At 40.7% G+C, this 25,026-nt stretch overlaps 1 protein-coding gene and 1 long non-coding RNA gene across 39 annotated transcripts in view; both read right to left on the bottom strand.

Annotated features, from left to right (window-relative positions):
* The window catches only part of ENAH (ENAH actin regulator), a 182,347-nt gene extending 161,193 nt beyond the window's left edge, over positions 1-21,154 (bottom strand). For 21 of the 37 annotated variants that reach the window (XM_065590569.1, XM_065590571.1, XM_065590575.1 and 18 more), the window contains exon 1: positions 20,533-20,839. In XM_065590569.1, coding sequence (XP_065446641.1) covers positions 20,533-20,813 — 281 coding nt within the window. In that variant the 5' untranslated portion in view covers positions 20,814-20,839. Of the gene's footprint in view, positions 1-20,251; positions 20,370-20,528; positions 20,840-20,864 lie in introns of those variants that run through there. The other 16 variants (XM_065590581.1, XM_065590583.1, XM_065590582.1 and 13 more) reach the window with 8 other exon arrangements.
* A 3,382-nt stretch (positions 21,155-24,536) lies between these two features.
* The window catches only part of LOC101936592 (uncharacterized), a 47,771-nt gene continuing 47,281 nt past the window's right edge, over positions 24,537-25,026 (bottom strand). The window contains exon 6 of one of the 2 annotated variants that reach the window (XR_010600199.1): positions 24,537-24,931. This is a non-coding gene — a long non-coding RNA (uncharacterized LOC101936592). The remainder of the gene's footprint in view (positions 24,932-25,026) is intronic. The other variant, XR_010600200.1, reaches the window with a different exon arrangement.

Here is a 25,026-nt window from a genome sequence, read left to right as displayed (position 1 = left end):
AGAATATAAAATGTAAGTGGTCAACTGATTAAGTCTATGATGCCTTTTTTTGTTAAAAATTGTTGGCCAAAACTATCGAAGTAATTCCTAATGCACCTTTCGCCTACACAGGCAGCACACAGAGGTTAGTATCAGAGTCTACAATAAAAATAGTGTTATTTCTTAACTTGCCCCAATGAATAGGTTTGTATGAATTTAAGGTTGGATTTTCAAAGTGCTAAACACTGGCCTAACACGGCTCCATTTGAAGTCAAGGGGATTACTATTATGGTCTTCAATGGAAGCAGAGTTAAATCCCTCCAGTAAGTGATGTGGGTTTTTTTTGGAGTCTTGTTTATGGGTGCCATTTTTGTGGGAAGGCTTGCTGAAAGTTACATCTTGTATCTGAACACAGTCATGCTTAGACTCTGTTTGACCTGTGGAATGCACATAAAGAGTTGGGCTCCTTTAACTAAGGATACTCTAGAGTTCACTGATTTAAATCAAGGTGATTTGAAATGGATTTAAATCACCAGGTGGAAAGCCTCAATTTAAATAATCGATTTTAATCAACTTTCCCATTTGTACTTCAGTTATTTTCTAAAGAAAGGTGCATTCTCACTGGCTGACATGCTGATTTACAACTAGAGAGAGTCGTTGGCACTACATTTGGTACATTTGTTTGCTACCTAGGAGGGTACCCTATAACCATATACATTTATTTAAGCAGTTATATAGTTTAATATTTTCAGATTAATTGTACATTTTCAGCGTGTTAGAAAATGGTGAATGATATCTTGCTTATTTACTAGTTAATTAACTTTTTGCTCATATTTGTGCTAAGCTGCATTAGGAAGGTAACTAATTTAAACATAAAAAGCATATAACATTTGTTTTTATTGAAACAACCTTACATTTTTTTGATACATGAACTTCTCATCAAAACAAGTTTCACTTTTACAATTAAATGATTTATTAAAGGAACAGAAAGATTAACTGCAGTCAGTGAATTAAACTGATTGTTTCAGGTCAGACTGCAAAATTTTTCAAATATGACACAGTGAAAGTAACTAGAGCTTAAGTCATTACTTGCTAAGTCCCCTGAAAATGAGACTGGCTCCTAAGCTATTCTTCAACCTATAAACCCAGTAAATCTCATCCCCTCCTTCCTTGTTTTTATTCATAGACTGGAAGAGAAAGACAAGTTTTCCTAATTTTTCAGCTCCCAATCAATTTCTCAACTTTGAATGAATTAGTTCAAATGAAGAAAATATTTTTTATGCCTGCAAAAGAGGCTACTACTCTGAAAAGCTGTTTTAGCACTTCAACAAACTCTAGCTCCAGCCGCTTAGCTAGTGACTTCCACAGTTTCAGTGATGTGACTTTCTTTAAAACCATCATCAGCAAGCACATACTGCTTGAAGGGTTCACCTCCAGCATTGAAATTCATTCATTATAATTGACCTGACTGATTGGGTGACTATTAGATTCCCGTGTCATAGCGGCAGTATCTTCTTCAGCAATTAGGCATCTACCCCGATACTTTTGTTTGAGAATACTGACAAGAAAATGAGGTGGAGTCAGTGCTTCATTAATTGCTTCTTACTGCCTGCAATTTAATTTTGTTGTTGGTTATTTCTTTCTTCAACATCTCTTGGAAGTTCTTTCCAAATTTCAGCAGCATCAGCAATACAGCAGCCATCTTTCTGCCATCTATCCAAGGCTATGGAAATATGCTGAATATACTGAAACCTATCTTCTAACATTTCATTTTAGACCAATGTTGACTACTTTCGCTGTGATATTTCCATCTATTTTGTCAAGATTTTCTTCACAAATGGACAACAAAATAGCCCAGCCCTTAATAAATGTTTAGTTGCAGCACTGCTGGTGGTACCAGCAGAAACTCTGAAGTTGTAGACATTGTAGATGGACGTTCATAATTCCTTATGTCTAAGATAGACCCTAAAAACAAAAAGGAGTAAAAAAAAGTTTCTCGCTATTACTCAGTGCACTGCTTTAAAAAAAGTGAGATTGTAAACAAAAGATTAATAAATCATAAGGATTTAAATCTATTTAAATACTTAAGCAACATACTGAACAGTTTGAAAGACATTAAATGTTAAAATTCATAAATGTCTAATAAAACTACTTTTAAACAGGAAACATCACCTACAATATTTGATTATGCTCAGCAATAAAAAATAATTTCAGAAGTCCAGCATTAACAGTTAAAGTTTAACTGATAAATACTCACACAAATTAACATTCCAATTATATTTTGAACAGAAACATTTTGACATTTATAATTAATCCACAAAACCACAAATTTATGACAATCTAAATTTATCATTTACCAGCATAGGAAGACATGGCAGGTAGTCCATAAGAATGATGCAAAAATAAATGTACTAACCAGTTGATCCAGATTGTTCAGCCACGTTCACATCATCTTCAGTCATTGCCTTCTGAGGTATATTTTTCATATTGCTGTTTCATTCTCACAACCAGGCCTCGCATCTCTTTGTTGTACTGTTTACATTTGGCACATGTTTTGTTTTTTTATAAACCCAGAGGTATAGGAATTTCTTGAAAATATTCCCAAACAGGGTCTTGTTTACAACCTGCAGCCATGGCAGGCTTTTTTCCTTCATGTCTCCGGTATTGAAATCAACATTTAGAGGCTGTATTCTGAAGAACGTTGTCCCTTCTTTCCATTGTGTCCCACTTTGACACTAGTGTTGCTCCTTTCTGGCTGCAAACTCTGCACCTTCTCCCTTGTTACATAACTCCCTTCTCCAGCCTCAGAAAAATAAAAACAATTCCAAGACTTCGGCTCATGTAACACACATGCCTTTTGCAGCTCGTTATTCCATTTTTTTTAGAGACAGAAATGGAGGCAATTGAGAAATTAATTGATCTCTCTTTTTTTGGTATCTGTCTGTATACACAAGAGAGCAAGGCCATTTACCTGAAATGCCAAGAACCATCCAGAAGCAAGGGTAGAGGAGTATTTTTCCATGAGCTAGAGAGTAAATTTCCATGTTGAGTGGAGTAACAAATATTTATAATTTGAGAAGTGAACCACTCAGAGCTCAGGTACAGAGAAACCATAAAACAGGAGTATGAGCCCACACAGCTGGGCTTAATGCACATAAGAACAGCCATAATAGGTTAGACCAAAGGTCCATCTAGCCCAATATTCGGTCTTCTGGCAATGGCCAATGCCAGGTGCTTCAGAGGGAATAAACAGAACAAGTGATCCATCCCCTGTTGCCTATTCCCAGCTTTTGGCAATCAAAGGCTAGGGACACCATTCCTGCCCATCCTGGCTAATAGCCATGGATGGACCTATCCTCCATGAATTTATCTAGTTCTTTTTTGAACCCTGTTATAATCTTGGCCTTCACAACATGTTCTTGCAAAGAGTTCCACAGGTTGACTCTGTATTGTGTGAAGAAATATTTCCTTTTGTTTGTTTTAAACCAGCTGCCTATTAATTTCATTTGGTGACCCTTAGTTCTTGTGTTATGAGAAGGAGTAAACACTTCCTTATTTACTTTCTCCACACCAATCATGATTTTATACACCTCTATCATATCCTCTCTTGATCATCTCTATTTCAAGCTGAAAAGCCACAGTCTTTTTAATCTCTCCTGATACAGAAGCTGTTCCATACCCCTAATCATTTTTGTTGCCCTTTACTGTACCTTTTCCAATTCCAATATATCTTTTTTGGGATGGGCCAACCAGATCTGCACCCAATATTCAAGATGTGGGCATACCACGGATTTATAAAGAGGCAATATGACATTTTCTGTCTTATTATCTATCCCTTTCCTAATGATTACAAATGTTCTGTTAGCTCTTTTGACTGCTGCTGCACATTGAGTGGATGTTTTCAGAGAACTATCCACAAAGACTAAGATCTCTTTCTTGAGTGGCAACAGCTAATTTAAACCCCATCACTGTATATGCATAGTTGGGATGATGTTTTCCAGTGTGCTTTACTCTGCATTTATCAACACTGAATTTCATCTGCCATTTTGTTGGCCAGTCACTCAATTTTGAGAGATCCCTTTGTAACTCTCTGCAGTCTGTTTTGGACTTCATTATCTTGAGTAGTTTCATATCTGCAAATTTTGCCACCTCACTGTTTACCCCTTTTTCCAGATCATTTATGAATATATTGAATAGTACTGGTCCCAGTACAGACACCTCAGGGGACATCACTTTTTACCTCTTGCCATTCTGAAAACTCTTCATTTATTCCTGATCATGATGGTGTCATCTGGAAACAGAAGCTGGGTCCCAACAGCTGTGATGACTTTGCCAGTCTCTCACACCCAATAGCACAGTCCATGGATCCTGCACAGGATCAAGCCCTTAATACAGTACATGACCTATTGTGCCATATTTATAAAGCTTGACCTCAAAAGTTAGATTTTTTCCCCTGATTCTTTCTTTGTACAGAAAAGCAGCATTTCACTCAAAGGGGAATTTTGTTTGTCTGTTTAGAACAGAGGGACATGCCAGGAAAACACAAATTTGGAAATAAACCTTTGGGTTCTTTAGGTCTTAGATTATCAGATGTGTATAGAAAGTTAGCAGCCCTCTTCACCCATTTGCTTCTTACAGCACGGATAAGAGTAGGAGCTCACCAGTATATGCCTCATGTTCCTCCTTTGACTAGATGTTTTAGCAGAGCATGGCATGTCTGATTAAGGCAGCAGCTCCACTGCATCTAAAATGTGGATATTCTATATACACGCTCCATACAGTATGCGCAGGAAATAGATGTTGCCAATCAACCTGTCTCATTCAGACTAGAGTGACCAGATTTTGAGATTAGATTGAGTGATGCATTAATGTACACTGAGCGACTGAAATATATTTCTCTACATTTACTACAAAGTTATGAGCAGCACACTGGTCACACTATTTTTATGATAACTAATAAAAAACAGAAGTTAAAATTGCCATAAGAAGTCAGATTAGAAGTGTTATACTCTAGTTTTCAGCTCTGAGCCAACAGTTTATTGAATTGGGAACAGAAATTCAGAAGTGTTTTTCAAACTTCTCCCTTTTGAAAGAATGAAGAAGATTGAGCAGGGAACTAAAACAAAAATCTCCCTTGGTATAAGCAAAAGAAAATAAAAATTAACTGAATCAATGTCTATACACATTTTAAAATCCATGTTTTCTAGACAAGTCAACACATTGATTATGAAAATATCAGTTTACTAGTAATTAAAATGTTCCTATTAAATTCTAAATCCGATCAGAACTAGAGTTACACGCGCATTTTCAAACCCCGAAACAGAGCTGAGATTTAAGCATTGTCCAGCCCCTTTTATGCCTTTTGCAATCATTCCACTATTCTGATTTATGACCTCTGCCATAATTAAGTTCATCAGGATTTTTTTTTTTAATTGTTTGGTCATCAAGCCACTCCACTGCATTTCAAACATTGGAATACGTTTGCTGTAATATAGCAAAATTACTTAAGCCTATTTCATAGCAGTTTAGTGAAGTTTTACAGAAACATTAACAATTAACTGCACATACCAAATGTTAAAAGCATTGCACAATTAAGTTCTTCACTAGAATCAGTCATTTCATTTTTTTTGCAGTTTAAATTCTCAAATCTCGCTTACAAAAAATTTGCTATTTCATTAACTCCTACAAAATCGTTTGGACGCTTAATAAGATATTTATCACTGGATGAAGGGCCAAATTCTGCTAAAAAGTATACACATTTACTTCCCACTGATTTCAACGAGAATTTAACAGAGGGCAGAAAATATGATATTGTGCCCATCAAGGAGTGAATTACATTATGCTGTTTTATTAGCATATTTGGCTCCCCCCACAAGAGGGAAAGAGATTGAAATGGGAATATTCTAGAATACCCAGAGAAATGTAAACAAAAGCAAATAGGTTCTTTTAATGTTTTAAAATTTTACTTGTTTATGTAGTGAACTTGCAAACAGACTGATACTGGTACATGATCTGGGTAGTGAGCAGATAAAACACCAACATGAAGACTTCACAGCAAGCTGCTTTTTTTTTTTTAAAGTTTACACAGAAATTAAAAATAAGCTACCTAGAGAAAATTATATTGTGTATAATACATAAGGCAAATGTTTCATTTGCCATCTTATAGAGATTTAATTTAGCATTTGAGAAGTTTCATTTATTATAAAAGTAGACCGCTCTCATGCATCTGTACTAAAAAACACTGAAAATTACATTGCAAGGTTCCAGGACAAGATTTGCTCTGTTTGCAAACCAAAGCGATTTTTCTGTCAATACTTTAAAGTCAACCAATGATCTCTCTCTTGTGCTAAAAGTTGTACGGGTGACTTTATAAAAACCTAGATTGTCTACCTCTTCCAAATACAAACAACAACAAAGGTTCTGCAATTAGACTTCCATCAACAAAATGCACAAGACAGAACAGAAACCAGCTCACTCTTGCATTGGTGTAATGACTCTGCAAAGTTAACACTACTGCTAAAATTGTTTGCTAAAGTAAACAAATATGACCCACATAATAAGCGAGCACTTATGTTGAACAAGGGAGTGCCATTTCTGATAGTAACTTTTCTGACAAAAATTCTTACAACTTCAGTATACTGAATATCTAGGTTATTTGAAAGAAAAAAAAAGTGAACAATTTCAAGTATAAAACTGACCAGAATCCACAGAATTAAGCAGCCTATCAATTTTCACTACTAATAAAAAGGTCTCATCTCCACTCCAGCAAAGCAGTAAAAGTTAGTCTTTAAGGTGCCACCAGACTCTTTGTTGTTTTTGTAGATACAGACTAACACGGCTACCCCCTGATACTTGACAAGCATGTTAAATGAAAGCCATCAAATGTACAAAGATTCTGGAAGGGAATTCATCATAAGAACATGGACCATTTAACATTGTGTGTGACACGCTACTACTATCAGTTTGTTTTAATGTTTTGTTTGAAAAAGGCTGACATTTCTATAAATTGAGTTTTTCTAGAATTCCTTCTAATTTACATGCAAAAATCTATTTTCACAATTGATGGGAAGCATGGGCTGTGAAGAGAACAGATCTTAGCAGTAAGTACTAAAACCTAAAAGGGACATTTTGAGAAGTTATTCTATTTAATGTTTGAGAACCCACGGTGCTCCAAACCGCACAAGGTAATGAAAACAGTCCCTACTTTGAAGAACTTAAAATCTAAATTTAGTTTTCTGTGTAAAATAAAAATATATGGAGATATACCTATCTCATAGAACTGGAAGGGACCCTGAAAGGTCATTGAGTCCAGCTCCCTGCCTTCACTAGCAGGACCAAGTACTGATTTTTACCCCAGATCCCTAAGTGGCCCCCTCAAGGATTGAACTCACAACCCAGGGTTTAGCAAGCCAATGCTAAAACCACTGAGCTATCCCTCCCCCCTGTGTATAGCTGCTTCTGTGATATGAGGTTAATGTGAGGAGTGAGGTTTCAAATTTGGGAAGAAAGGTAAAATACCAGAACCTCTGAACAAAAAAAAAAAAACACACCACAAAAAATACAGCCACTTAACACAGCTTAAAGTAGAATCCTCCCAAGTCTGTTCATGCTGCAAATCCGCTATAACATAGCAAGTAAGCACTGTTAAATTTACAGATTTGATTTCTGACACCACACAAAAGTGCTACTTTGCTGGACTTGTATCTCGCAACAGGGTGCAATCAACTTCTATTTTTCCTCCCACATGCTACAGTGGATGTAGGCAAGTTTCTTGGCCACACTTTCTTAAAAGGAAACTATTTGTCATTATTGAAAGAATGTACTAATTTTAGACTAAATGGAGATGGTTCTTACTAATGTTTCCTTATGTGTTCCTGCTTGGTCTAGCCACTTTCTAATGTAAATAATTATGAAAGGTAGATTTATTTTCCTTGAGCATGGATCTTATGCTTACCCTTTATTGTCCCCACTTAAATAGAAAGCAAGCAAAAACATGATCAGTCTCATTTAACTCCACAATTTAGCTCCTGTATTGACTTTAAAATGAATACTTATCAGTAACTATCAAGATGCAAATCAAAGGAAGAAAATTAGGTGGAACGATTAATCTGAGGGAACATAAGAAATGCACAGCACTGCATAAAAAGTGAAAGTATGGTCTTTCGACCCCTTTTCTAGGGGCAACTTTTATTTGTAAATATCTGGTGGAAACCTAGGATGAAATAGAAGTTACAAGAATGAACTAAAATGTCAGTTGTGCAGGGAAGCCAGTGCTAAAAGTTACTTATTTTCAAAAGCATTAAGGTTGTATAGAAGTGGGGTTTTGTTCTTTAAGTTCTGTCTCTCTGCTAGGAAATGAGCAAAATCCTACAATTAGAAACCTGACTCTAGCCAGCTGGTTTAGATACAATTGGCACATATATTTCTACAATGCTGAATAAAGCAGACGAAGTATCAGGAATGATTTTAGATGAAAGGTCAAAGTTGAGGAAAAAAAACAACCTGAGTCTAAAAATGGATTTCCCCAGTAGCAGAAGATGCATGCAACTCTGCTTAGTGCTCTGTTCCTACACTAGTTATGCATGAAATGCACCGGGTGCGCAGGGAGCCAAGTTCCATTATGAAGTACTCCCAAGTCTGATGCACACATATGCCTAAGGCAGGGTGGAGAACTCCTGTCAGATGCTCTGCCTTAGACCAGGTCTACACTACAAACTTTGATCTACATAAGTACGTATATTCCACATACATACTTGGCTACTTACGTCAGCACTTTGTATGCTCAGTAGCAGTGCTTGCATCAATGCAAAGTGCAGTGCACCACAGGTAGGTATCCCAGTGTGCCACATTCCACCTATCCAGCACAATGTCTTTTGGGATATTTTCACAGCTTGTTGTGGGATAGAAATGAGTCATGCAGGGATCTCCAGGAACTAGGCATCAAGTTTCCAGCATACAACTTTCTCCATTCCATAATGTAATCCATATCCCATAATTTTCAGGCTTTTTTAAGAAAGTGTCCCTCAAACCCACACGACCCTTTTCGCTAGCCACCATCTCTGACAGAAGCATGGAACTTGGGCTGCTCTGTTCTCATGAATGTTGCAAGTACAGGACGTATAGCTCTCCAGCATTTGCAGGGCCATAGGAATAACCATAACAAAGGGGGGGCATGACAATTTCGTTGAATATGAAATATTGTTGTAGTCATGTTGGTCCCAGGATATTAGACAGATAAGGTGGGTGAGGTAACATCTTTTATTGGACCCACTTCTATTGGCAAGAGAGAGAAGCTTTCAAGCTTACACAAAGCTCTTCAGAAGAGCAAACTTGAACACGTGTCTCTCTCGCCAACAGAAGTGGATCCAAAAAAGACATTACCTTACCCACAATGTCAAGGCCGGCTTTAGGGCGATTCAGCCGATTCCCCGAAAACTGGCCCCACGCCCCTAAGAGAGCCCCGCAACGTCCCGAAGGAGCTGCCACCGAAGTCCTGCCACTGTCTTCGGCGGCAGCTCAATCGCTGCCGCGGAGGAAGGGCCCTCCGCCGAAGTGCTGCCAAAATCCTGGCACTGGCGGCGGCGGCAGCTCAATTGTTGCCGCTGTCTTCAGCGGCATTTCGGTGGAGGGTCCTTCTTCTGCGGCAGCGATTGAGCTGCCGCCGAAGACCGCGGCGGGACTGCGGGAGCAGCTCCTTCGAATCGGGCCCCGCGGTGCCTAAAGCCAACCCTGCATGTCGTCTCTCTGATTCTTTCAAGGCCAGACTGCTAAGGGACATAAAACAATTCAGGGATGTTGGTGGCATTTCAAAAGCAGTTGCAGATAGTGAAGCACTGGTTCTGTGCCCAAGAAACAAGCAGCGAATGGTTGGATCACATAGGAATGCAGATTTGGGACGATTAGCAGTAGCTGTAGAACCTTCGGATGCGAAAGAACATGTAATAGGGTTCTTGGCGAGCTCAGCAGTGTAGTGGTTGGCACATCTGACTTCCAGCTCCTTGCTCCCCTGACAGAGGTGTCTCAGTTCTTAAGGAGGTCTGGAAAGGGGAGGGCCCAGGTCCCCTTTCCATTAGGTCTCAGTCCAGAGCCCTGTGTGAAGTACACTGGCAGGATCCTTCCTGCAGAAAGTCCACTGCCCTGAGCTACTTCCCACCTCTCTCTCTTCAGTTTGGGGCATGGCCATTATAGCCCAATCTGTAGTGGCTTAACTCAAATAGCGCCCCCTTTGTGGCATTTTGTGGTGTCCTGCAATGGTTTAAGGGACCTTTGGGAAGGGCAGATGCAAGATTGGAGGGGCCTAATCCCACAGTGTCTCTCTAGTTCATTAACAATTCACTCACTGCAAGGTGCTCTTTGGTCTCTTCGGCCATCTCCCTCAGTCATGTAAGCAGTGCTTCTTCCCCGGTGGTTGTCAGGCTTCTAGCAATGATTCCCTCATGGAAGGAGGCAGCAAGTCAGTCAAGCTCTGAACTGAGCCAGGTTCTCTCCTTTTCTTCTCCCTCCAGGCCTGGCATTGGTTACAGATATAGCAAGGCAGAGCTAGCTGGGTGCACTGTCTCTCTCTAACCCTTTTTGTGGTGGTTTGAGGCTTCTCAACTTCATCACAGGCCATATTCCTGGATTTGTATGCCAAGTTTGCCCAGCCCTCCAGCACAAGGACACTAGAAAGAGATGCACTGACAGCTGAAAAGTGAGTGATAATAGCACGCTGGAAGCTTGCAGCCACAGGTTGTTATTAGTCAGCAGGAAATCATTTGGAGATGGAAAATCCACTACGGGGGCAGGTGTTATGCATGTGTGTAGATCCATTAATCGTGTCCTGCTATGAAGGACTGGAACTCTCGGGAACATGTAGGAAATAGTGGATGGATCAGCAGCAATGGGGCTCCCAAATTTCAGTGGGGGCAGAAGACAGCACACATATCCCTATTTTGGCACCAACCATAGAGCAGGGGTGGCCAAACTTACTGACCTGCCAAGCTGCATGCGACAATCTTCAGAAATTCGAGAGCTGGGGGTGCAACTGCCAGGGCTTGAGATTTCAGCCCCACTTCTGCTGAAGCCCCAAGCCCTGACAGGTGCACCCCGCAGGGCTGAAGCCCCAAGATCCACCTCCCATTGGACAGAAGTCCCTACGCCACCATCCCATTGCAACGCAGAGGTCCCAAGCTCCCACTCCAATCTGGTAGGTGGAGAATTGGGGGAGGAGGCTGTGAGGTGCTCCATGAGCCACACTTTAAATGTAAAAGAGCCACATGCAGCTCATGAGCAACCATTTGGCCACCCCGCCATAGAGGCTATCAACAGAAAGGACTACCTTTTATATGATTATGCAAGCATTGGTGGATAACCAGGAAAGCTTCACTGAGATCAGTGTGGGCTGGTCAGGGAACTTGCATGATGCTCACATCTTTAAGAACACAGAACTGTTCACAAAGCTGCAAGCAGCGACATTCAGTAGTGATCCTGAGAGACCAAGCCTACTCCCTGCTTCCCTTGCTCATGAAACCACACACTGAGCACTCTGACAGCAAAAAGGAAAGATTCAACTACCAGCTCAGCAGGTGCAGAATGACAGTTGCTAGATTGGTAGGGATGCTGGTGGTACTTATTCACAAGATTGGATCTTGGTAAGAAAAATATTGCAATGGTTATAGCTGCCTGTTGTGTGCTGCACAATATCTGTGAGGCAAAGGGGTGGGGGGGGTAAGAGGGGGGGTTGCTGTCTGCTAAGTCTGAACAGAAAGACAAAAGGGCCATTACAAGAGCTTAAAGTTTCAGAGTAACAGCCATGTTAGTCTGTATCCGCAAAAAGAAGAACAGGAGTACTTGTGGCACCTTAGAGACTAACAAATTTATTAGAGCATAAGCTTTCGTGGACTACAGCCCACTTCTTCGGATGCATATAGAATGGAACATATATTGAGGAGATATATATACACACACATACAGAGAGCATAAACAGGTGGGAGTTGTCTTACCAACTCTGAGAGGCCAATTAATTAAGAGAAAAAAAACTTTTGAAGTGATAATCAAGCTAGCCCAGTACAGACAGTTTGATAATAAGTGTGAGAGTACTTACAAGGGGAGATAGAGTCAATGTTGATTGTGTTTGATATGCAAACTAGACACAATCAACTCCGGTTTGAATAAGGACTGGGAATGGCTGAGCCATTACAAACATTGAATCTATCTCCCCTTGTAAGTATTCTCACACTTCTTATCAAACTGTCTGTACTCGGCTAGCTTGATTATCACTTCAAAAGTTTTTTTTCTCTTAATTGGCCTCTCAGAGTTGGTAAGACAACTCCCACCTGTTTATGCTCTCTGTATGTGTGTATATATATCTCCTCAATACATGTTCCATTCTATATGCATCCGAAGAAGTGGGCTGTAGTCCACGAAAGCTTATGCTCTAATAAATTTGTTAGTCTCTAAGGTGCCACAAGTACTCCTGTTCTTCTAAGAGCTTAAAGTGTTCCTATGCAGCTGCAGGATGCTTTGAAAGAGCACTTTAACAGTCAGCCATATTAGTGTGCTGTGCTGGACTGAGCTCTGGCCCTGAAGGCTTGGGGGCTGTAAGAATTGTGTGGTGCTTGGTATAGATTTATAAATATTATACTGTGTCTTTTAGTGAATCGAATATGCGGTGCTTGCTGTCAATTTCCCTATATGACAGGGTGTTCTGTTGAACCTATGAATTTTGTGGTGCTGAACAACAACAAATACTGGGTGCTTTGAGTACTACTATGCATTTTGCAGTATGTGTGGTGAACTAATAAAGGTGACTATTTCAAAAACAATTTTGAGTGACAAATACAATGCAAATAAAGGACAATACAAACTTCTAATTTAAATTAATGGAACAACTTTAACATTAGAGAGGCAGCAAACATTTCTGCCCATTTCACCGCACAAATGAAGTCCATTTTGGCTACATATACACCAACTGTGCCTCTCCCAGATCAGTGTAGATGAAGCTGTAGAACTGTCTTTCTTCTCTGGAGTTAAGTTGTAGGAGTAGGGATGTGGCCCATGATGCCATGTGGAATGTTGAAGGTACGGGGAGCTGCCACCATGGAATTCTCCAGAGACTGCAAAAGATGGCAAGTCTGTGATTACTGAACCTGTAAGGTCGTCACCCAGAGACTACATTATTTGTGTTTGCTGCCTGAGAAGCCGTTTATGTCCTAGTGCATCTTCCTTTTCCTCTCCTTTTCCTGCTGGGATTCATGGATCTTTCTCCATTTTCTCCGATCCTCTCTGTTCCTCTCCATGCCATCCGCCATGTTGGCGCTGAACATATCCTCCCTAGTCGTCTCTCTCATCCTCATTTGGGTCAGCCATTCAGTGGGTATGGAGGGGGCACCCCTCAAGGCCACAACAGCAGCAGCTACCGATAAAACAGATGCATCACTGGATTTACAGCCACAACGGAATGGGAAAGAAGTTTCAAAACTCCCTTCTCTTATTCCCAATGGTGCCTGCTGAGGTTATCACAGAGTGGGCATGGGAAACCGTCCTACCACAAAGGAAGAAATAAGGCAGCCATCCCTGGAAACCTTGCAGAGTATCTCCATGAAAGTTTCATCAAGATCTCTGAGGAAGATACAAGGGACATCCCTATATACATAAACAAAGTGATCCAGATACCTTCCCCCCCCCCCCCACCTAACCCTACAGGGAACGAAAAGCAGATAACTCTACCTCTTTGTTGTACTGCTATCTCTTCTTGTACCAAATAAACAATGAAAAGTCAATACCTGTGTCTTGTTAACTTGGGGATGGGCTGAGATCCAACTTTACATTTAAACATTGCAAGGGAAAATATATACACATACTTACCTATGGTTCTTTCCCCTTCATTAGGTTCCTCTGTGCTCTGCTTGAGGGACTGGTTAGATTGTGGTAGCATCACAAATGGATCCTGACATAGCTGGACCCTTTCCACCACATCTCCCCTCACACCTTTCTCCTTACTTTCCTTGGCAGGAGTCTGTGTCTAAGGCTCCTCCAAGGTATCCACAGTGGTCTTCAGGGTGGTGGGGGTCTCTCTGCCAAATATGGAAGGCAGCTCATGGTAGGTCTGCAGCTCAGCCCCATATCCATTGTTGGCCCCTCTGGCCTTGTGGTATGCCTTCCGCCATTCCTTCACTTTCTCCTGGCACTGCTGCTAACCTCCGTTATACCTCTTCGCCTGCATCCCCCCATGCAATCTTTTTGTAGATGTCCACATTTCTACAGGTAGTCTGTAGCTGTGCTTGCACAGCCTCTTCTCCCAAGAGGCCCAGAAGATCCAATACCTCCTGTCTACTCCAGGCAGGAGCATGGTTTAGTGAGCGAAGCCAGCATGGTTGGTTGGGCAGTTGAACACAACAAGGGAGAACTGCTAGGTGTGCTTGCCAAGGTGGGCAATCAGGAAAAGGCATTTCAAAAACACAGAGGGGGTGGATTCCAGTTTCTGAGACCACTGGGCAGTGGAATTCACAACTGTGACCACAGCAGTCACTGCCAGGCATTTTGGGACAGTTGGAGAACCGTTAGGGTTGACAAAGGTCACACAGTATCTACAAAAAGCAAGAGAGAGTCCTGTGGCACCTTTAAGACTAACAGATGTATTGGAGCATAAGCTTTCGTGAGTGAATGCCCACTTCCTCAGACGCATGATGTCACGCTTTTTTACAGATCCAGACTAACACGGCTACCCCTCTGATACGGTATCTACACTTGCACTGCACTGACCTCAGTAGGTTGACCATGGCTCAGTGCTGTTCAGGAAGATGGTTTTATTGCACTGCCTTAACAGGATACTTACATCAGCCGGAGACAAATTTGACTATACACACATGCATAAATAGGCTGACAAGTCAACTTACGTCAACCTAACTTTGTAGTGTACACCAGACCTCAGTGTGTCAGGTAGGCGTTCAGTGAATAGGTGCTGAATGAACAACTTCTTCCCATTTTGTGGGGAGGTAGAGAAAGGACCATCTGGCCCTTCATGCCCTATAGTTCAAAGTGGGAAGAGAGAAGAGCAAGACAAATTTATCTGACTCTGCTTAAAAATACAGAGCCTTGCATTAGGATCAGGAGGAAGGAGCCTGCATGCATGTATGCTTCCAGACCGATGCTGAATTTTAGAATGCCTTCCTGGACCCCCACATCATCTGTAATTTCTAGATCTCTGCAATATAACTTGATAAAATGGCCATAAGTAGCCTTCTATAAAGAATATGCATTTTGGGTGATGTACATTTCATTTACTTAATAATCTTGTGGAATAAAAAACTTATTTTGATAGTAGATTTATAATTCATTAAACTATCCAGAGACTTTGGAGAGAGCAGTTGTCAGATTCCATGTCAGATGTGGGGTGGCGGGTGCAAGAATTACTTGCAACTGTCACAAATGAAGCGCTAGCTAACAAAATCTGCAATAGTATCAGACAGATGACTCAATGTGTCTGTTAGGCTACATCTATACTAGGAGCGAGAGAGGCAATTCCCAGCTCTCTCTCACATACTTGTGCTAGCTTGATGAGAGCTAGCGTAAGTATAAATAGTAGTGTAAGCCACGCCAAATATGTACCCACAGGGTTCAAGTGGGTTTGTATTCGGCATGCTGCCTCTGCTACTGCAGCTACATTCCTATTTACATTTGCGCTGGCTCTCACTGAGCTAACACAAGTATGTGTATGCGAGCTGGGAATCCCACCCCAAGCTCATTGTGCAGACGTAGCCTCACTCTACTTAGAGCAAGGAGAGTAACCTGAACTGAATTCTTGTGCCCACCTGAAAAAGTCTGCCTACACTTCCAATTTTACTCTAGAGAAATGAGCAATTTAGTGATTGGGAACATGTACAGCAATACAGTACGATTTAACTGACTGCTATGCACTTTCAATATTTTGTCAAATATTTCAAAACTAGATTACATTTTCTATTCCAAATATGTAATATGTCATGCAGGTAGTAAAAGCTATAACAAAAGCCCAATTCTGAAATTTTACCCTATACAGCAAAGCATGCTGTAATAATACCCTTCTTATTCTCCCATTCTTGAATTACTGGCTCTTTCTGCTTGACCACTGTACCAACATTAAATTACTATAAATGTATTGTCATGAGTAGTGTCACCTTTTGAAATAACTCTAGGACACACCTGAGATTCCTCAAGAATTTCATATCCTAATGAAGCTAGCTTTGCTACTATTGGCTTGGAACTACTTTTTCTTCCCATTTTCTTAATAGAGTAGTGAATGAAATCGTATCTTAATGCAGCCTCTAAAATATCAAGAAAACGTACCTGCCCAGACCCAAAGTCTGCTTGACTGACTTTTGATATATATTTACCCAAAGAGAAATTATTTACCCAAGGTAAGTAGAATTTTTGGAAGGTTGTTTTAAAGAAATCTAAAATCAAAATAAAAAGGTTAAATAAATCATGAATGAGGAAACCATAAAACTTGCTAAGAAATGGACTTCATTAGAAAGATCAGATCTGCTACTTTTTCTGTTTAGAAATTCAAGTGCTATTAAAAATGTATCAGAGGGGTAGCCGTGTTAGTCTGAATCTGTAAAAAGCAACAGAGGGTCCTGTGGCACCTTTAAGACTAACAGAAGTATTGGAGCATAAGCTTTCGTGGGTGAATGCCCACTTCATCAGACGCAAGTAATGGACATTTCCAGAGGCAGGTATAAATCAGTATGGAGATAATGAGGTTAGTTCAATCAGGGAGGGTGAGGTGCTCTGCTAGCAGTTGAGGTGTGAAAACCAAGGGAGGAGAAACTGAGGATAAATGGACACTTGCGTAGTGTCCATTTATCCACTACACAAGAGGATAAATGGACACAAGTCAGATATCAGGAATGGCAATATACAAAAACCTGTAGGAGAACACTTCAACCTCCCTGGCCACACAATAGCAGATGTAAAGGTAGCCATCTTACAGCAAAAAAACTTCAGGACCAGACTCCAAAGAGAAACTGCTGAGCTCCAGTTCATTTGTAAATTTGACACCATCAGATCAGGATTAAACAAAGACTGTGAATGGCTATCCAACTACAGAAGCAGTTTCTCTTCCCTTGGTGTTCACACCTCAACTGCTAGCAGAGCACCTCACCCTCCCTGATTGAACTAACCTTGTTATCTCCACACTGATTTATACCTGCCTCTGGAAATTTCCATTACTTACGTCTGATGAAGTGGGCATTCACCCACGAAAGCTTATGCTCCAATACTTCTGTTAGTCTTAAAGGTGCCACAGGACCCTCTGTTGCTTTTTATTAAAGAATTTAGTATAACCTATAATAAAGGGGGATGGTCAGACCCAGACATTTGTAAACAAAGTAACATATTAGAAGGAAATATCATTAAAAATGAAAATTTTGAACATTTCATTTACTGTTCTTCATGAATTGTAGAAAGATGTCAATCAACCACTAACATACAGATATTCAGAATACTGCTCAATAGAATTTTGTTTAAACAAATTCTGCTATTATATCACAATAAGAAGTCACACCACCACCAAAACAAAAGTTATATCTTGCAACTTGCATGATATACAATTACTGTAAATTATTGCATTCTTAAACTAAGATATTTTAACAGCCACTTTTTTCAGCATTCCAATTGGCTATGGAAATCCCTAGTCATGTATACCTATTTCTGGATACCTATTATGAGATTAGTCCATTCACGTAACACTATAGTCAGACCAACACCTATTCTGTCAGTTACAATGCAAAAAGAGCAACAGACATGTAAGAATCAACTGTTTACTTTCCCAACATGAGAAAGAAAAAAAAAAGCCTACTGCATAGTTAGGTTTCTGAAACAAAACTTGTTTTATTACAGGCACTTGTTTTTACTCCTGAGCAATTCAAGATTTAAAATTGACCTGAAGTCTGTGTTCAATACCAAAGATCTACATAGCTGTTATATAATATTCAGACAGCTACAAACAAGCCACTACAAAATCTAATTGCCAAGGTCTGGTATTTACTGTTGATGTTTACATATATAACCTATTGTATTGTCTATTACATTGCACAGATTTCAGAATTTGGTTACAGTTACAGCAAGCTGTATTTAATAAGGGAAAAATTGGTAAGCTACTGTATTTGCTAACTTCTAACCACCTAGCTACCCCAAATATGGCAGCAGCCATTCATAAGTCAGCCCAGCGTAACTTCAGAATTGGGATAGAAGGAGAATAGTTTTCTGATCACTTTGCCGTATGCACCTTATCGCACGCCTGAGAGTGCAGAAGTGTACACTGAAGTTATAGTTCAGAACAATTTTCTCTACCACTGTACACTGGAAAAATTATTCACATCTATTCCTTTTATATCTGCCAGAGTGCCAATTGCATACATTCTGTCTGCTTGTTATAAATCAAGCTATAAGCTTGTTTTCTATAGAAAAGTAGAAGAGCCTCCATCTCAGAACTACACCTTAGTTTATGATCATTTATATCTAAATGCTTGTCTAGACTATGATAAGATATTTTAAAAAGGTGTTAGCTACTAAGTTTTAATACTTGGCCTGTCTCTGGTAAGTTATGTTTGACATATTAGCTGGTCACATTGAAGCATAGGCTCTTCCTGTCATCCCGTCCCGTCCCCCAAAGGGTTTACCTTAATCAGAAAACATGTTTTAAGGTATAACATACTTGTCTATAATACTGTTTAAAGACAAGTTTAACTAATGCCTTTTAACTAACATGTTTGAGAAATACATCTTTTATCCTAATTTACACAAGCCCTAAGAGAACACATTCACTGAAGTCTTGGCTACACATACATGTTGTACCCATTTAACTAAATAGATTGAGAAACTGATTCAATTTAACACTGACCAACACAAGGGGAATACACTGATTTAACTAGTTAATAAACCAATTTAGTTACATTGATACAATTTGTATGCTTGGGTAAGGCTTGGATTTACACAATTCCTGAAGAATTCTTGAGGTTCCTTTAAAATATCAGCAATCATTCACGATGAACATTTAATTTCAATTTCCCTCTTTAAAAACTGTCGTCATTTAGTATTTAAAGAAAAACACACAGATTTTTACCATACTTGTGAGACATTTTGCTTAGACCCTGTAAATATATAAAGACAGTTTAAAGTTGATTATACAAACTTCTAATTAGACAGCCTAAGGGGAGGTCTACATTAGAAACTTTTGCTGGTAATGTTGTTGGGGCATGATTTTTTGTAACACTTCTAAACTAGCAAAAATGTTTTTGCCAGTATAGCTTATTTCACTCACTGAACCAGTACAAGCTATAATAGCAAAAGAGAGCTGCATCTACAATAGGACAGCTAGTTGATATAACTATACCAACAAACCTTTTTTAGTGCAGACATGACCCAAGTACAATAATGGTCTCAAAACTGCCCAAACAAGTTCACCTCTAAAATATGCAGCAAATTAGATATAAAACTAGGCTTTTTAAATAATCAAAAGTCAAAACTACTATGCACAAAATATGCAATTACTATGAATTAACTGAGTATTTTACAAGTGTTGAGAAGCTAGCCACTTTGTGAAATATAGCTGTACGAATAAGAGAAAAAAAGTTATGATTTAAGATACAAATTACAAAACAGCTTTAAAAAACCAATTTAAGGCATAAATAACTACAAACAAAATACAATAAAGCCATCCAAGGATTAGAATGCAAGAAAAAAAGAACCAAGCTCTCCATATGCCAAGCCTGCATGCATATTTGCACTTGGGAAAACAAAAAACAAAACAAAAAAACCTTAAGAACAAAGTTTAAAATAGAAACTTCTTAAATTTGTGAAGAATTCCTATGACTTGACACTTTGTCACAGCAAAGGAATGTGCGGATTATATCATGTAAATCTTACTGTTGCGTTCTAAAGGACTTGGCAACTGCTTATCATTAATCTTTAACACAAAGAAGATTCAAATCTAACTACAAGTAAGACAATACCTTTGAAGGACGATTTACAGCATCCCCCTCCCCCCAAAAAACTGTTTAACCTAATGGGTAGGCCTATATGGATCACAATAATGCATCTCCAAATATACCAGCATTCAGTCTACCAAGTCACATTTCTCACGAAGTCTTGCACCAATCCAAAGAGACCTTATGGACACAGAACAGGCACGAAACGGCTGGAGGGGGTGGAAAATAATCTCCAAGCAGATACGACCACATAAAGGTTCAGTCTCTTAGACAAACGGGGAGACGGAGACACACACACACACACACACAAAGGAATTACTAACGTATGGCTCGATGTTTGCATCTGAACTAACAAATCCTAAAAACAATATATTCACCACTGCTGGGGGGGGGGGGGGATTTTTGCCTCTATTGATTACACAGGGAAAAACCCAGCTGCTACTGCTGCAATGCAACACACGCCGATAAAAGGGCAGCGCTTCTCCCTCCCCGCCTTGGGCACGGGATCGCGAGTAGCCTCTAGCCCCCCAAAAAGGACGCGCCAGGAGCTCACGAGCCGCCCCTCGCGCCACACAAATCACGGGGACTCTCTCTATTTACGGACAGCCGCGCCCGGCCCGCTCGCTCCCCAAGGCGCCGGGCGGGTTGGCCATTATCCCTGCGGAGCCAGCCCTGCCCTCGCCGGCCGGGCCGGCGCCCGAACGCCCCTGCCGGGGAACAGACACAACGGCTGAGAACCAATGGCCCCCAGGGTGTTTTCACAGAGCAACAAGCCAACGGCGCAGGAGAACCCGCCCCTGGAACAACGCCCCCCTCCCCATAGACCCACGGGCTGCCCCCCTTCTCGGGCCTCCTCCCACCGGAGATCCCCACAGCGCACCCCATGCAAACACTACGGTGCGGGGTGGGGCGATGAGCCCCGGGGCGGCCACTCACCTCATGGTGCTGCCCGGGCCGGGGAGCCACTCTCCCCCCCTCCTCTCGAGCCGGTGCTTCAATGGGCAGCGAGTCCCTGAGTGCGAGCGAGTTCTCCGTTCAGCCGCCGGGTCGGGCCGGGCCAGACCCGACCACAGCGGGGAGCCGGGGGTGAGGGGAACGAGAAGGAACAAACCAACTCGCGGAGTAGGGGAAAGTGGAAGGGACGGGAGCGCCTGCACCAGCGCGCGGGCGTCTCGAGACACCGGCTTGCTTGAGAGGGTGGGGGGCGCACGGCCGCACGCAGGAGACGCGCTGGGCGGAGCGGCGACGCCACGCCCACTACTGGTCTGCCTTCAGTGCGGATTCTAAAGAGGGGAGAGAGGGGATGTGAAGCAATTGCGGGAAAAACGAACGGGGTTAATGTGCTTTCGCGACCCCTATTGGGTAGTTGTGGTCCTTCTGCACACGTGTATAGCGTAGGGGGTCCTGTGCCCACAAGCACTCCACGTAGTATTGCTGAATCCTCCCGTGCTTTCTATGCAAAACAGAAGTTCATGTAGTGTATGTGACCACTTGGTACTCTCCCTCTATACTTGCCTTGTATGCTTACTGTTCAAACCCCAGGTGATTTCTCTGCACAACTGCATTGCATATACTGTTGAACCTTCTTACAGCCCTCTCTACACATCACAAAAAGAAGAACAGGAGGACTTGTGGCACCTTAGAGACTAACAAATTTATTAGAGCATAAGCTTTCGTGGACTACAGCCCACTTCTTCGGATGCATCCACAAGTCCTCCTGTTCTTCTTTTTGCGGATACAGACTAACACGGCTGCTACTCTGAAACTTCTACACATCACTGCATTCATTACTAGTGAATACTGTGGTGGTTTTTCTGCATATGTGTATTGCATTAATTGATTTCTCTGGTTGTTCCCCCACCCACCTACCCTGCAATCCAATGATCAATGCTCCACTTTTTCTCCTACACAGATGCATTATAATTCATCTCTCCCTTGGTCCCTGTGAATCTGTGATATGCATCTACATGATGTTCCCCTGAATACCACTGAGTTTTTTTGCCAGTTGTGAACACATTAATTCCCCTTGGAGATTCTTCTGTAGCCTCTTTATGCCAGCTCTGCCACTGCAAAGTGCCATAAAGCCCAGTGAACTGACAATATAGGAAGTTTCTGGATAATAGACATCCCACCACTGAGCTCTATCTCCTTCTCTTGAAGCCCCCTCCCCCCCCCCCCCACACACACAGGGGCATGGTAGGGTCAGGGAACCAACAGTACACTCACAGAGGGCCATTACAGCTGAATATAAATTAGAGCAGCCCTCAGGCAATGACTGGATCAGTCCACATGGTCATTTCCACCGCTGCTGAGGCTTAGCTCAGCCCCAACTAAAAAAGGGAATCATTAATTTTAATTCCCTCCTCCCTGAAATCCATGGAATTGTTTCTTGCCTATCACATCTGGCATAGCATCAGGGTTTAGGGAAAGCGGAAGGCAGTCAATTACATTTACAGAGTCTTCTTTACAGGTAAGGGGGCCCAATCAAATGACTTTGCAAAGCCCCCTTAGACTTTGCAGATTTGATTGAACCAGTCTTGCACATATCATTATTAGGGTTTCCATCCCTCCAGGGTTGTCCTGGAGTCTCTAGGCATTAAAGATTATGTCATCTGATGAAATCTCCAGGAATATGTCCAACCAAAATTGGTAACCCTTGTCACTATACCCAATTCTTTCTTCAACACTTTCTCTACTTAAGGCTTGATTCAGCCACATTTTCTTATGCTGAGTAATCCTTTACTCCACAAGTAAAGTTGTAGAATTAGGCCCTTAATTTTTCAGGGACGTGTACAATCAGGGCAGCCTACTAAATTAAGTCTACAGGTTTAATTATTCCATGCTTTTGTAATTCTTCTAATTACCTTTCTATGCTCCCATGAGCATAAGGTACAGGATGTGATTTTAGAAAACTGGGAATATTATTTCAGTCTCATGAACATTTCTGTTACATGTTTTAGTAACCACATGTCTATACTAAAAACACATGGTATACAGAACTTCCATCAATTCTTGTTCAGACAATTTCTGTCAATCACTGAATACCCATTCTCTCCCATCTCAGGTATCTGCAGGTACATTAATACCTTTACTGTTTTCTAGCCATAGGGGGTGGGTGGTTTTCTTTTCTTCCCCTTCCAACAAACAAAAATCAAATCACACCAGTTTCTCTAATTTTTAAGATTAGGAACATTTAGAGGAAACATTTCTTTAAAAATTACATATATCATGGTAACTCTATACATTTCTGTTCTCATTTTCACATAATTGATATTTACTTTAATCCACTTGAAAGCATTTAAGTCACATTTATTTCACATTACACAGCCACCTCTTCACTGGACAGCACCATTTCTTAAACAGATTCGTCCATAGTCAGATAACTAGTCCAGAGATGGAGTAAGAGGGGAGAGAGTGAAGAAATATATTGACCATCTGTTATAAAACAGATTAAGAAAAGGAAAGAAGATCTGAAACTGAAGCTTGTGACCATGTATGTGGAAGGAAAATTATTATACTTCTATTGGCATGAAGATTATGTAAATGAAAATTTTACTGTAGAGGCAAATCACAAATGCAGATGAGTAATCAGAAGACAAACAAGTATCAAATATCCTTTCCAACAGGTAGGTAACTTTGGCCACAATGTAAACACAGACTGAAAAAATGGACTAATTTGAATCTGACAAAGAAATCTGTTTACTGTTCTTTGATTACTGCTCTAAATGCATGTAGCTCTCAAAACTAACAAACACAAGCAGTAGAATGGAGATCACCTATACTAAAATCACAGTTTGCAAGGCATGAAATACTACAGGTTCTGATTGCTGATAATGGACCCGAATAGTTAAATACATTATTTCAAGAATTCACTAAAATCTGAGATTATCACCAAAATATCCTCAGAGCAACAGGATGGCTGAGAGAGCTATTCAGACAGATAGTGAAAAGTCTCTTGAAGTCCGCCAACCATAACAATAAGCATCTGTATTTAGTTGCACTGGATTTAAGAATATACCAAGAGAAGGAATGGCATCACCTTCACAGATGGTAATGGGCAAATTAACAAAGATGTTGCTTTCTACAGGAGCTCAGTTATTCCAAACTAGAGGAAAAACAGAATTTGCTAATAAAACCAAATGAAAGGTAAATTAAACAAAATTTGAGTACGAGAGACCCCGGTTTGTTGAGAGTGTTTAATACCTGCCAACCACCTGCAACAATCTGGTCAATTGTCCTGAATCAACCTGCCATTTATGCAAAAATGACCAAAGAAACCTTGCAAAAGGGCTATTCCAGTATTCTGCATGTTGGTGGTAAATGTAAAATTGGTGCCTGGAACATCAAAACACATTCTGAAACAGTTAAATCAAGCAATTGAAAAGTCTGAACATTGATATCTGTATTTTATCTAAACTACACTGGCCAGGGGTAGTGAAAAGAAAGTTGAGGATTATCCTTTTTTGTTCTCAGGCCATCCCAACAGGTTTTCCAGCAAGGAATGACCATTGTACTTTCACCCATTGCCCAACAGGCACTGCAGGAATGGCAGTTGATTAAGAAGTGACTTTTCAGCAGCCAATTCCATAATGGCTGCGGACATCTTACCATCGTTGCCATGTGTGGTCCAACCAAGGCCTATAACGTAGCTGAAGATATTTACCAACAACTGCAATCAATCCATAATGAAACTCTGAGAAGAGATGTCATCATGATCCTGGGCAACTTTAATACACAAGTAGGAAAGGATAGTGACCTGCACAAGTAATCTCAGGAAGTTTGGTATCCAGCAGATGAACAGAAATTGGCAACTGATAGAATTTGCAGCTGCCAATAACATGGTGATTGCTGATTCACTCTTCCATCACCCAAGATTCACAAACAGAGCAGGTACAGCCCAGATGGTTTCACTAGGACTGTTATTGATCATGTCCTCGTTAACAATCATTGGTGATCAACAGTCACTGATGTATGGGTTCGCAGAGACAAAAATGTGTCTCCTACTTTGAAAAGAAAAAAAAAAAAAAGTTAGTGGGCTGAAATTAGTCTGATTCAGCTCTTCTTACAACCAAGCTATCAAATGGCTTTCTGTTCTGAA

The sequence above is a fragment of the Chrysemys picta genome, chromosome 3 (assembly GCF_011386835.1).
Source record: "Chrysemys picta bellii isolate R12L10 chromosome 3, ASM1138683v2, whole genome shotgun sequence".
In the NCBI taxonomy this organism is placed as follows: Eukaryota; Metazoa; Chordata; order Testudines; family Emydidae; genus Chrysemys; species Chrysemys picta.
The sequence above is the reverse complement of the archived record's forward strand: the minus strand, read 5'-3'. Positions and strand labels throughout refer to the sequence as shown.